The sequence below is a fragment of the Artemia sp. Qi Xiang Cuo genome, chromosome 3 (genome assembly GCF_049724085.1).
Source record: "Artemia sp. Qi Xiang Cuo chromosome 3, ASM4972408v1, whole genome shotgun sequence".
NCBI classification, from domain to species: domain Eukaryota; kingdom Metazoa; phylum Arthropoda; class Branchiopoda; order Anostraca; family Artemiidae; genus Artemia; species Artemia sp. Qi Xiang Cuo.
This window is the reverse complement of record NC_142796.1, coordinates 8,138,877-8,152,194: the sequence shown is the minus strand read 5'-3', so window position 1 is coordinate 8,152,194 and position 13,318 is coordinate 8,138,877. Positions and strand designations below refer to the sequence as shown.

The 13,318-nt window shown below is 35.5% G+C and overlaps 1 protein-coding gene across 4 annotated transcripts in view; it reads left to right on the top strand.

Moving 5' to 3' along the window:
- The window catches only part of LOC148953718 (sphingosine kinase 1-like), a 99,581-nt gene that overhangs the window by 70,769 nt on the left and 15,494 nt on the right, over positions 1-13,318 (top strand). For all 4 annotated transcript variants that reach the window (XM_089086791.1, XM_089086793.1, XM_089086792.1 and 1 more), the window contains exons 7-9: positions 2,451-2,571; positions 3,554-3,874; positions 9,974-10,113. In XM_089086791.1, coding sequence (XP_088942917.1) covers positions 2,451-2,571; positions 3,554-3,874; positions 9,974-10,113 — 582 coding nt within the window. The remainder of the gene's footprint in view (positions 1-2,450; positions 2,572-3,553; positions 3,875-9,973; positions 10,114-13,318) is intronic.

Here is a 13,318-nt window from a genome sequence, read left to right as displayed (position 1 = left end):
TCTCTTATACCGTTAGCATTTCAATCCTGAAAGACTGATTGAGCAGCTTTCTCTTTAGCTGAATTCACTTTGATGTCACTAACATTTCAATCCTGAAGGACCGCTTAGTCAGTTTCCTCTTCTACTGAATTTGCTCTGATGCAAATTCTCTGACAACGTTAGTATTTCAATCCTGAAAGACTGATTGAGCAGCTTTCTCTTTAACTGAATTTACTTTGATGTCACTAACATTCCAATCCTGAAGGACCGCTTAGTCAGTTTCCTCTTCTACTGAATTTACTCTGATGCAAATTATCTTATACCGTTAGCGTTTCAATCCTGAAAGACTGATAGAGCAGCTTTCTCTTTCTCGGATTGAACGGTAGTCATTTGACAGTATACTCTTGGTCCCAGTAATTATCTTTTTTATTTTATTTTTAAATAAATACGAACTAAAAGAAGCTTCATTCGGAATAACCTCCGCTGGGATGTCAGTCAAAATGGTGACAGTACGTCGATCAGAACTCTCTTTTAGTTAAGGAATTTCCTGCAATTGATTTCCTCTTTCAAGTAATTTCCTGTTGTGTGTAGTCCTGAGGAGGGAAAAGAACGCAAGTGTACCTGATCAACTTACCTCTGCCTAGTATGGAGCTCGATCCAGGGGTGTCTTAAGGACTGGCTGCACGGTGTCAATAAGGTTGATAGAGTAGTTCATGATGAACACAAAGCACAACTTCAGGCACTAATTTAAACTATAGATTGAGTACCAAGAGTTTCTTTAATACTATCAAAACAAGTTTTCGAGTTAGTGAAAAATTAAATCAGATTTTGTAAAAATAAACAAAATTTTGCGGCATGTAACATGGTTTTGTAAGCATATGTTATGTTTATTCTACTGGGTAACCTTAGAGTTTACTCGAGATTTTTGAATTTTAAGAACAAATTCCGCTCGTGCGAGTTTCAAGTTTTTAAATTAGATTTTAAATTTCAGTCTTAGAGTGCTCGTCGAATTTTCCATAACGCCATCTGCTTTCTGCCATTCGGTTTCTGTCAAATTTGAATAAAAACTGTACCCCTTTAAAATTGACAACTTTATCTAGACCTTTTCTAAGAAAATCTAAAAGTGTAATAATTGGGAGGTTATACTACTTGGAATTTTTTACAAAATGTTTTCTCTTTCGTTTTTCTATGTTGCAGAGATATGCTATAATTATTTTTTAGTCTATAACTTTAAATTTGGACGACCTGTCAGTTTTTTTCTTAAGATGGAAAGCTTCCCCCTACTTCCCTCTCCCTTGTGTGAATTTATGGCGAATGAAGCAACAAAGGATGTATTAAAAATATATTAGACCAAGGAGTTGAAATACGTTTTAGGGATTTCAGCTTTTTGTTCAGAAAATTTTTTTCCTTAATATGGAAAGCTTCTCTCTACTTCGCTCTCCCTTGTGTGAATTTATGGCGAATGAAGCAACAAAGGATGTATTAACAATATATTAGACCAAGGAGCTGAAATCCGTTTTAGGGATTTCAGCTTTTTGTTCAGAAAATTCAGTTTTTTTTTAAGATGGAAAGCTTCCCTCTATTTCCCTCTCCCTTGTGTGAATTTATGGCGAATGAAGCAACAAAGGATGTATTAACAATATATTAGACCAAGGAGTTGAAATCCGTTTTAGGGATTTCAGCTTTTTGTTCAGAAAAATTCAGTTTTTTTCTAAAGATGGAAAGCTTCCCTCTACTTCCCTCTCCCTTGTGTGAATTTATGGCGAATGAAGCAACAAAGGATGTATTAACAATATATTAGACCAAGGAGCTGAAATCCGTTTTAGGGATTTCAGCTTTTTGTTCAGAAAATTCAGTTTTTTTCTAAATATGGAAAGCTTCTCTCTATTTCGCTCTCCCTTGTGTGTATTTATGGTGAATGAAGCAACAAAGGATGTATTAACAAAATATTAGACCAAGGAGTTGAAATCCGTTTTAGGGATTTCAGCTTTTTGTTCAGAAAAATAAAGTTTTTTTTTTAAGATGGATAGCTTCCCTCTACTTCCCTCTCCCTTGTGTGAATTTATGGCGAATGGAGCTACAAAGGATGTATTAACAATATATTAGACCAAGGAGCTGAAATCCATTTTAGGGATTTCAGCTTTGTGTTCAGAAAAATAAAGTTTTTTTCTTAAGATGGAAAGCTTTCCTCTACTTCCCTCGCCCTTGTGTGAATTTATGGTGAATGGAGCTACAAAGGATGTATTAACAATATATTAGACCAAGGAGCTGAAATCCATTTTAGGGATTTGTCGAAACTCGAGAAAGGTGAATAGAATCAGTTTTGTTTCAGTATTGCTGTGCCTGTTTTATTACCATTTTTTCTATTATATTTTTAAAAGGAAAAAATGCTAGAAAGCTATTTAGTTACTTTTCTGTTTTGCTAATTTATGCAAAATATTTACTGGAATAAAATTTTATTTTCTTTTTAGACATATTATGCTGTTTTATCAGTTGGCTATGGACTGTTGGCCGATATTGACATTGAAAGTGAGCGTCTTCGAAGTCTTGGTGAAAGTCGGTTCACGATCTGGGCAGTCCTGAGACTTATTGGTAAGCTGGACATCTAGCTACTCTCTCTCTCTCTCTCTCTCTCTCTCTCTCTCTCTCTCTCTCTCTCTCTCTCTCTCTCTCTCTCTCTCTCTCTCTCTCTCTCTCTCTCTCTCTCTCTCTCTCTCTCTCTCTCTCTCTCTCTCTCTCTCAATAGTGGAAGCACTGAACAGAACGCAACTGATGAGCCAAAAGTAAGGAAAGAGAGAGCTTATACCGAGCTCTCAACTGTCATTCTTGGGGCACAGTTGACAGTTTATAAGTCGCCCCGGAATTCCTTTGTTGTTTTAAAATCACTTTTCTATGAATAGGGAGTGCAGCAGCGGAGTGCCCCTGACACTTAGCCGATAAATCACATCAGTCCAGTTTTTATTAAGAAAAAAATTACTCAATGATACTTTATTGTGCTCCTTGGCATTTTGCGCCCCTAGGCTCGGGCCTAGTGGGTCATTGGTAAGTCCTGGCCTGGGTATCCACTTTATTAGAGACAATTTTATGGAAGGGTGAGATTGAAGGTGAGCTCTTGTTTTTACCCTATGTGTGGAGATGCGAGGAATGCTTTGATTTATTTTTCATGTTAATCTTTATTTTGTGTTTGTTTATTTTATGTTAAATTTATTATGGTTTAATTTAATCTTTATTTTATTTTTACAATTATCTATTGTTTATTTTTATTATGTAAGGAATTAAAAGGATTGAGGGTTAAAATTTTTCTGGGGTGGTTTGAAAGGTAGAAATAGGTGGCTATTATATTGACTGATAGAAGTTTTGTGGGGGTAAAGATGTTGGGAACGTTGATATGTGTATGGCACATAGCGCCCATATTCTTTAATCTATTTGTCCAATTTGGATTTAAGGGTGTATTTGTGTTTGTAAGTTTAACGCTGTTGTAAATTTTTGAATTAACCGTGACGTATTAACGCTTTTAGTGTTAATAAATATGATATAATATTATAAAATAAACAATTAGTAAAATGCGTTTTAGGTTTAAAGTCGTACCGGCTGAAAGTATCCTATCTACAAGTAGAACCCGGTGATAAAGGGGAAACACAACCACAGAGACTCTCTCCCAGGCTCTTTCGGAGTACAACAGAAGTGGAGAAGCCCCGCAATGATGAGCTGATGAGAAGAACCATCAGTGCAGATACAAATGCCATTCCCGATCCCTTAGAGCCCTTTGCTGATAACCAAATTGAATATGGAGACTTAGCAGAAGAAGATTTTGTCCCAGCTGATACCTTTGGGCCTTCTTCAAAATATTCACCGTTGACAGGAGAAATCCCATCGGATTGGGTAACCATTGAAGGTAATAATAGAGGTGGTTTAGGGGGGAGAGAGCCCCGGGTGCAAAAATTTTAGGGGCGCAAAATTTCAAATAAATAATCTAATATTTATAATCTTTTTGTAATTTTTAAGTTGGCAGCAAGTACAAGGAAATTGAACTCGAAGTTTCCATTGTCCCGAATCTTGTCCCATATAAAGTAAGAAAGTTCAGATTTAAACAAATGAAAAATTTTGTTTATAAATAAAATTTTTGTATAAATTTCGCCGGAACATTTTTGGGAGATAGGGGGTGGGGCGCTAATCAAGATTTTGCCCCGGGCGCAAGAGATGCCAGAACCACCACTGGGTAATAATTAGTGATATATTATAACAGGATGATCAATCCGTATAATATTTATACAATTTTGAGGAACAGTAAAAATCTACTCTCTAATGAATATCAATGCTTACATGGACGGTGTATTCATTATTTTCAGTAATCTCACTTTTTCTCTCAATCTGTCACTTGCTCCCATTTTCTCTCTATCTCTTTCCCTCTTTATCCCCCTCTATCTCTCCTTCCCCCCCTCTCTCTCTCTCTCTCTCTCTCTCATTTTCTTTTTTTACCTACAGCCAATAAAAAAAAGTAAAACTACTAGTAGCAGAAACTATATTTATTGTTAAGCTTCGCATAAGGTGTTTAAGATGGTTTAGGGTGTTACACACATTGTTTAAGATTTTTAAGATACATATACACTAGCATAAATATTTAAATAGCAACATTCTAAATAGCATGATTGAAAATCCTGAATTTCCTGAACCTTGGTAAAGATAAAGCCCCAGTTACTCGCCAAAAAGGGGTCTATCAAATATCATGTAACTGTGGCAAATACTATGTAGGTAGAACCCACCAGAATTTAGAGAAATCTTTATGCCTACAATAGCATAAAGATGATATCCCCAAAGCTTTAAATTTTAATAGTGCTAATGCTTCTTTTGATTCTGCTTTAAGCAGCCTTGTTTTTGATAGCCCCAGTCACTAAATACTTTTTGAAGAATTTGGCCTTACTAGCAATGACCTAGGCTTAAAACAGATTGTTCAAGAAGCAATTGAAATCACACTTAAGATAAATGATAATATTTCCTTAAATGGGGATTTAGGGGAATGCTCACTAAATGCTCTATACACAAATTTAATTAAAACATTTTTGTAAAATATATTAAAAACCAGCAGAAACTAACACAGAACCAGCTACAAAAAGACCATCGAGGTGAGCTGCCAAAAGGCAAGATTAGCAGTGAAAGCGTGTTTTTAATTATTTTTCTTTCACTTCAATGAATTGCCTTGTTTCACCTCACTTTATTTATCATTCCTGGTTGAACTTCGCTGAAGTAAGGATGCTGGGACTGTTTTAAAATTCTCATTTAATGGTTGTATGTTGTTGTAAGTCTCATTTAATTCATATATTTGTATTTTATTGAGGACAGCCATTGAACACAGGGCCGAAATATTCATTCAAAAATAGAATTTAACTATCTTAAAAACAGAATTTCTTATTATTCTTCTTGTTGTTGGCATTTATGATGGAAAGGGAGCGTGGTCTTCGTCGCTATTTGACCACCTCTTCCATATAAAGTGACCGGAAAAAATACATTGTATATATTTTGCTCTTTGCTAAGCCAACGCTAATGTTTTGGGTTAGTAAAGGCTAGAAAATGCATTCCTATCTTTTTGGGCTAGGAAGACAATTAAGTCCGGGGCAAACTTACCCATGAAACCTTTGGCAAATTCATTTAGACCCCTCCCAAAACACTTTATAGAGGCGATGGTACATATAGATATTCAAAAGTTTAACCTCATAATATCAGCGAAAATTCTTTCCTGGGAGGTGGGGGGGGAATTCGACGATAGATTGGTCCAAGATGGTCTCTAAGTGTCCCCAACGCGGTTGCATCCAAAAATCTATGAATTATCTTTGCGCAATAATTTTGAGTTTGCATAAAAGACTGTTAGGAACTTTCCCTTTTGAAGTAAAGAGTAGCTTCGAATGGATTGTTATCTTTTTTCTTTTTCCCAGGCCATTTTGGATGAAAGGAGTGATCGCGAAAACTTCCTTGGGGCTCATTCGATTGGAGATCGAAAGTTCTATTGCCCTTTTTAAGGGTCAAAAGTGATTGGAAAGGAACCAGTCCCTCTCCCACGCCATTTTTAGCTAAACGTGCCCATCCCCTCTAACCCACAAAGACATCTGATTAAAATTTTGAGGTAACCATTTTACTCGCAATAGTAGAAAGGTCCAGTAACTATGTCTCCAATTCGTATCTGCAATATCTCAGGAACGGCTAAGGTTATAGTTGGAACTTTCAATGCATGTTAAATTCTGTCAAAAGACTCTGTATGTATCCAGATTGTCAAAAGGGTGTATCTTCAATATCTCATACAAGGCTAAGATTACCATGTTGAAACTTTCAGGGAATGTTGCTTTTGGCTTTTGATTCTTTTCTTTGGCTTTTTCTGGTGTTAATTTTTCGGTTATTTACCTTTTACAGGTTCGGTATTCTAAGTCTTACCTCCACCTTAAGTATTCTCCAGAAATAACTATTAATGTGCTTCGTGGTGTTAGGCAGGGAGGTGTTTTATCACCAACCCTTTTCAAAGTTTGTATTTCTTCTGTTCTGAAAAAGATCTCAGGCACTTATTTTTCTGTTTCTACTGATATTTCTTACATTGCCTATGCTGATGACATTCTGTTGATTAGTCGTACTAAGTCTGCTCTTTCTACGATGGTTTCCTTAGTTTCTCAGTCTTTCCTAAATATTGGTTTATCCCTGAATCTTGACAAGTGTGAATTCTTATCTTATAATCTGTCTTCGTCTACTCCTCTGGTAAATGATGAATTTTCTGTACTTTCTGTCTCTTCCTTTCGGTGGCTTGGTATTACTGTTTCTAATTCTCTAGCTCTCTTTCGTAAAGAGATTGTTGCTGATTCAGTAAGAAAAATTCAGTTCAGTTATTCCAACATTGTAGCAAACCGTGGAAAATATAACAGAAGAGCTCTTGGGCGCTTATTCTCGACTTTTTCTGATCATTCTGTCCTTTATTTTTCGGGTGTTCATTCTGTTCTTAAGCTAAAGGATTTAAAAAAGATTAAAGTTACTTATTTCAAATTTTGCAAATTTCTTCTTTCTCTGCCTCCATGGACTTGAAATCGGTATCTAGTTAAACGTTTCTATGTTACGGATGTAACTCAAAAGCTCTGTGACCTACACAAAAAGCTTTCTGCTGATGTTTTTTGTAATATTGTCCCTGACCAAGGTCTCTTACAGTTCTTTTCTTAGTTTAATTTAATTGCTAGTGTTTGTTGATGTTCTTTTTTGTTTTTCTTTTTTATTATTATGTTTATACTCCACTTGTACTACTTGTTGTCTTGTAGTTGTGGGCAATAAATGATTGATTGATTGTTGCTAGGGGTATTGAAGTGTATCAAAAGTATGGCATCTACGTTGTCAAAAGGACGTACCTGCAATATCTCAGAAACGGCTAAGGGTGTTCAGCTGAAACCTCCAGGAAACATTGGGGATATATTGAACTAAATAAAAAGATACTAAGTGATTTCATGTTGTCAAAATGTCACGCCCGCAATATCTTGGAACGGGTAAGTGTATTAAGTTGAAACTCAGGGAAAGTTGAGGGGATGTTGACTAAATCAAAGGACACCCTGTGCATCTGGGCTGTCAAAAGGGTGTATCTGTATTATCTGAGGAACGGCTAACGGTATAAACTTGAAACTATTGGGTGGGCGTTGAACTAAGTCAAAAGACACTATGTCGATCCAGGTTGTCAAAATGGTGTATCTGTAATATCTCTGGAACAGCCAAGGCTATTTAGTTGAAACTTTTAGGGGATGCTGAACTAAGTCTTAAGACATTATCTTCACCCAGGTTGTCAAAATGGCGTATCTGCAATATATCAGGAACGGTTAAGGGTATTAAGTTGAAAGTTTCATTGAATGTTGAAGGGGATGTGGAACTAAATAAAAAGAAACTGTGTATCCAGGTTGTCAAAATGTGTATCTGGAATATCTAAGGGTTTAAGTTAGCGGCTTAAGAAACCTATCTGAAACTTTGACGGAATACTGGAGGGAGAGGGAATCAAGTGAATTTTAGATTTTGACGTGGAGGACTAAGGGGATATCATCAAGGACAGTAAATCTGGGAAGAAAAGTGAGGTTGCTTTGATTCTTAATACAAAATGTTACTGTTTTCGTGTTGATCCGCTAAAAATTTCAGGCCATGAAGGCACCTCAATTAGAGTTTGAGACGCAAGGAAGCCTCGACCTGGAATAAGTCTGGTTGCATTGATCCTTGACATCCTATTTTATTTTTGTTTTTTACACAACAAATCAGGACTGTTCTTAATAAATAAGATCAAAATAAATTTATTAAAACAAACAAGTAGTTATAACAAAATATAACTCACTAAGATTTTTATAATAAAACAGTCGATCAATATTCCTCTATATTCAAGGTTATACCATGATGGCTTCAGCCCTATTGATGGCCAAAAATTATGCTGATTTTCCATACATTTATTTGTACGTTATTCAGCCTATCGATCCATCCAAAGCTCTATAGTAAAACTATTTTTGGAATTGTTTTCCAAAATGCGAATAGCGAGCCAAATTCTGAATTCTTAAGCAGAAAACCCGAATAAAAAATTACGAATAATCCATTTATTAGCCCGTAAAAAAAACTGTTGCAATTAAAAACGAACCGAAACTAAATTTTAAAAGTCTTTCCAAGAAAAGAAGTTTCTGGGTGAAAATAGAAGAGCTACATTAGACCAAAGACAAGTAGAAAGAAAGTCAAATTGTAATTCAAACTCGAAACGAATGGAAATTACTATCAAGGAGTAAACAAGACCAAAAGCGAACAGAAAATGCAATAAATATTACAATAAGTCAAACTTACTGCAATAAATAATACTTAAAACGAACATAAATTATCACAAATTGGATTAGGGTTAATGCTCCTTATGCTTTCTAAAGGCCAAAGCGTCATTTGCGTGTGTGCAATTAAGTCTCCTCAGAAGGTGAGTGGATGTACTCATAATCGAAGACAGTAATTGTGTATTCGTACAGTAAAGTACTTGAAGACAGGAATTGACGCCCACACCAATCTTCGGTTTTAAAAGTGGCAGGTAGGGCTACGGTATCCCCAATTAGTCGGATCTTGGATGGTCTCAAGTCGTTCCAGATGAGTTTTGGGACTGTCTTGATGCCTTGACAAATGGTATTATAAGGAGTAAAAGCTACATTCAAGACCTATAGCAGTTGTTCTCACAGAAGATCGTCACTGATATCAAACGGAACCTTTTCATTAAAAATAGCAATCTGTTGGTATTTGGCCAATTGCCAGATTTTAGGTTGTATACTCAGGTGTTTCCAAAGACACGATTTTAGATATTTTGGTTGATTTTCTGTGGTTCCCCAGCTTCCATTGTCTTGGATAAAGTCCATTGCAGGCCGTGATTGAGTATCCAATGCCACATTAGTCAAAAATCATGTCGAAGCTTGTATTCTTGCGCCGAAGCAAGACGATGGATTTGCCTGTCCTTGGAGGATGGCTTGACTAATCTTTCCGTGTGAAAGAGCTGTTCAAAGGGTGGGGGAGATCGGAGCAGCTGCCTTGAGCGCTGTGACTCGGGGGAGCCGCTGCTAGGAGGTTACCCACTTTGATCAAATTGTTTTTCACTTTGATTCAACTTTTTTTGCTTGTATTTGAGTCGAGAGGGAGGCTCTGTGATTAATTTTTCCCCGGGCACCACCAACCATATGAGCGGCTCTGCATGGAAAACAGTATTCCTCAATAGTTTACGGAAAAAATTAGTTAAGTCTCTTGTACAGTCCTTGACACGTGTTTGTAACTCTAGGTTTTTATTGAAAAACACAAGGGGATGAACCCTCCTAGGTTGAGTGTAGTTTAATTTTATACAGTTTTCACCAAAGTTTACCTGATTCTATCAAACCAAAAAAATTATTGACATTGATTTTTAGCTACAGATATATCGCACAATTTATTTTTCGTAAAATAATTGGGGTTTCTCTCTTATAATCATTTTAATTCTTCTATTTCATTTAAGGTGAATTTGTTCTTGTGTATGCTGTGTTGCAGAGGTTCATTGGTACGGATAACATGTTTGCTCCAAAATCAAAGATGGATGACGGGCTTATCTATTTACTTCTGATACGGGGTGGTGCTTCGAGGGGACAGCTATTTCAGGTTTGGATTTTGGCTTTTTAGCTTTTGCTGTGTTGCGACACAATAATTTGTCTGAGGAAAATTGTAGAGAAAAATTCGAAGACTAGTAATTTGAAAATTGGAATTAGTGCTAGACATAACCTGATTTGGGCCTGAAATTTAACCGTTTTAATTTACATTAATTGTGTTGCCACGCAACAATTTATCCAAGAGAAATGGCAGTAAAATAGTTGAAGATAAGAAACCTGAATGTTGGTACTGACCCTAGACGGGAGCTGCTCTGTTTTTAAATTCAACCCTTTTTTAACTTGCATTGCGTTGCAGCGCAACCATTTGTACAAAAAAATATTGTGGAGACTCTGTGTTAACTCCCTATTCATTCCCTGTTTTCAATTAAGTATATAAATATAATATACCCGTGAAAAATCTGTGTTTTTAGATGCCCGGTGAGGTACGCCTGTATTATATGAATATAATATTTCTTTCCATACTCTTACAGTTTCCGCAAAATGGAGGGAGCTGCATCCTCAGTAACCGTTCTTTCTTAACGCTTAATTAATGTGCCATCAAGTAAAGTCCGATAAGATGGCAATAGATGGCAACCACTATGAGTGGTTTGAAGATGACTACCTTTTTTGGTACTTGTGCATTATACCCACTCTTTTATATACCCACTCTTTTATGTCAAATGAGACGCGGCAGTTACGGGGACAGATGCGGGAGCGATATACGGGAGAGATACCCGATCATAAAACAGTTGTTAGAGTCGAGTTGTGTGAAACGGGTGATCTAAAATGAATGATATAATTATAATTTGGAATTTGCCAAACACAGAAAAAGAGACAGTTGAATTTTTTAAGGATAAGGGGTTATTGCCGAAGACAAAAGAGTGTGAAAATGGACATACCATGACTTTTTACTTGAATGAGAAGAAATTTAATCCATTTTGGAGGTGTTGTAAATTGCAATGTAAGATAATGGTCGATTTGCGTGTCAATACGGGGTTTGCTAATAGTAGAATACCTTGTGCCATTATAATCGGGTATCTGTCTTTCTTTATCTTTTTTTTTTACCCCGCCCCCCCCCCCCCCTAATCTACAAATATATAGCCCAAATTTGTTTCTAAGCTATTCTATATTCATCTTATTTTATTTTATTTCATTAGCATTAACCAAACTAGCAGTATATAAAAGGATGGGTATAATGTACAAGTACCCATTTTTTTTCTTATGAACCAATTTAATGGAATTTTATTCTAAGATATTCTCCAAAACGTATTCATGTCAATAAGTTAACAAAAAAACAAACAAGTACACATAAAAGATAAAACAAAGAGAATATTGCTGACTCACAACAGTGTATCCCTATCTTTGGGGCTTATCCCCCTTTTTCCATATTTTCTTAGGTACATAACCTTTGATAAGTAATCTTAAACTTAATGAGCCTCATGTATTTGAAATTAATACAAAAAGTCAATTATTTAAATGTATATATTTTCAGTACTTGTTAAAAATCCGGTAAACACGCGAGAAATCTTTAAGGTGCTTTATGAAAAACAGGTTTTCGCTGCCTTGTGAGGTATTGCTCACCCCGTGACAAAGATTTAAACTTTAGCTTTTTGGGGTTGAAGGGGCTAAAAAAGGTAACTAGGTTAGGTTAGGTTACGTATTTAATATATGCTATGCTTTACCCCCCCCCCCCCTAATGTGCAAATATACGGCCCAAATTTGTTCATAAACTATTATATTTCGATCTTATTTTGTATTATTTCATCAGCATTAACGAAACTTCACTTCTCGTGTATTTACCGGATTCTAAATAAGTACCATATTTTCTTCAAAATTTCATTCATAGAGTTTTGTTTATTATTAGTGCAAGATTGTGTTTATTTACAGTTCGTAACTATATAAGCTGGTTAATTAGCCGTTTTATATTTGTTTTAATTAAAAATAACTTTTTCTACAAAATAAGTTTTTCAAAGAAAAGTAAAGAACTCCATTAAACAAAAAATGAGCAAAAATAAAATCAAATAATCTACCAAGCGTGAAACTACCACAAATCAGCATCGATAAGTAAATGAAACCCAAAACGAACAATAATTACAATAAATAACCGAGTCAAACTCAAAACGAGCAGAAATTAACACAAGTTGGGCTCAAAACCCCTATGCCTCCCCAAGGCCAAAACATAATTTGTACTTTACCGAAAAAAATACAAATGAATGTGCATTGTTAAAGTTATAAAAGTAAAAACATGTATATTTTTTTCAGTAAAGTGCAAATTATGTTCTGGTCTTGGGAAGGCATAGGGGTTTTGAGCCCAACTTATGTTAATTTCTGCTAGTTTTGAGTTTGACTCGGTTATTTATTGTAATTTCTGTTCGTTTTGGGTTTCATTTATTTATCGGTGCTGATTTGTGGTAGTTTCACGCTTGGTAGATTATTTGATTTTAGTTTTGCTCATTTTTTGTTTAACGGAGTTCTTCACTTTTCTTTGAAAAACTTATTTTGTGGAAAAAGTTTTTTTTAATTAATTTCTCTTTGTTTTATATTGACATAGTCTTTTCAGGGAAAAAGAAAATAATATTTTAAATTTTTTCGTTTTTTAAAACTTTATAGTTTGGCCTGCCATTTGTATGCCGGAGAAAAATTTTCAGCAATTTTCAACAACATGAATCCTTTTAAAAATCTGGAGGCAAATAGTAGTGTTTAATTTAGTTTCATACCTCCTCTAGTTGACCTGAAATGGAAAACTTGATACCATTCGCAAAAAAATATGTTTACTTTCTTTGATAGCTTGGATACACTTACGCTATTTTGATTTGGTTGAATTTTAAGAGAAGAAGTAGCCCCGAAAGTTTGAACATAATACCCTCAGTCGTTCTTATACCCTCAGGATATACCCTCAGGATAATACCCTCAGGATACTGCTGAGATGCCTTATTGGGAATTAGCATTAACAAAGTGCATTTTGATTTAATCTTAAGGCAACATTTAGTTTTTAAACATAACGGGCAAATGGGAGGGTGGGCTTGGGAGGTTGAGTAGTTGCCCTCCAATCATTTTCGACTATTAAAAAAGGCATCAGCCCTTTCTATTTTCAATCGAATGAGTCCTTCTCGAAATTCCTACGACAACTCCTTCGATACGAAGTGCCCTGGTCTAAACAACAACAAAAAAAGATAAAACATTGTACCAACATCGATCTTTGCCATAAAAATTTCAAG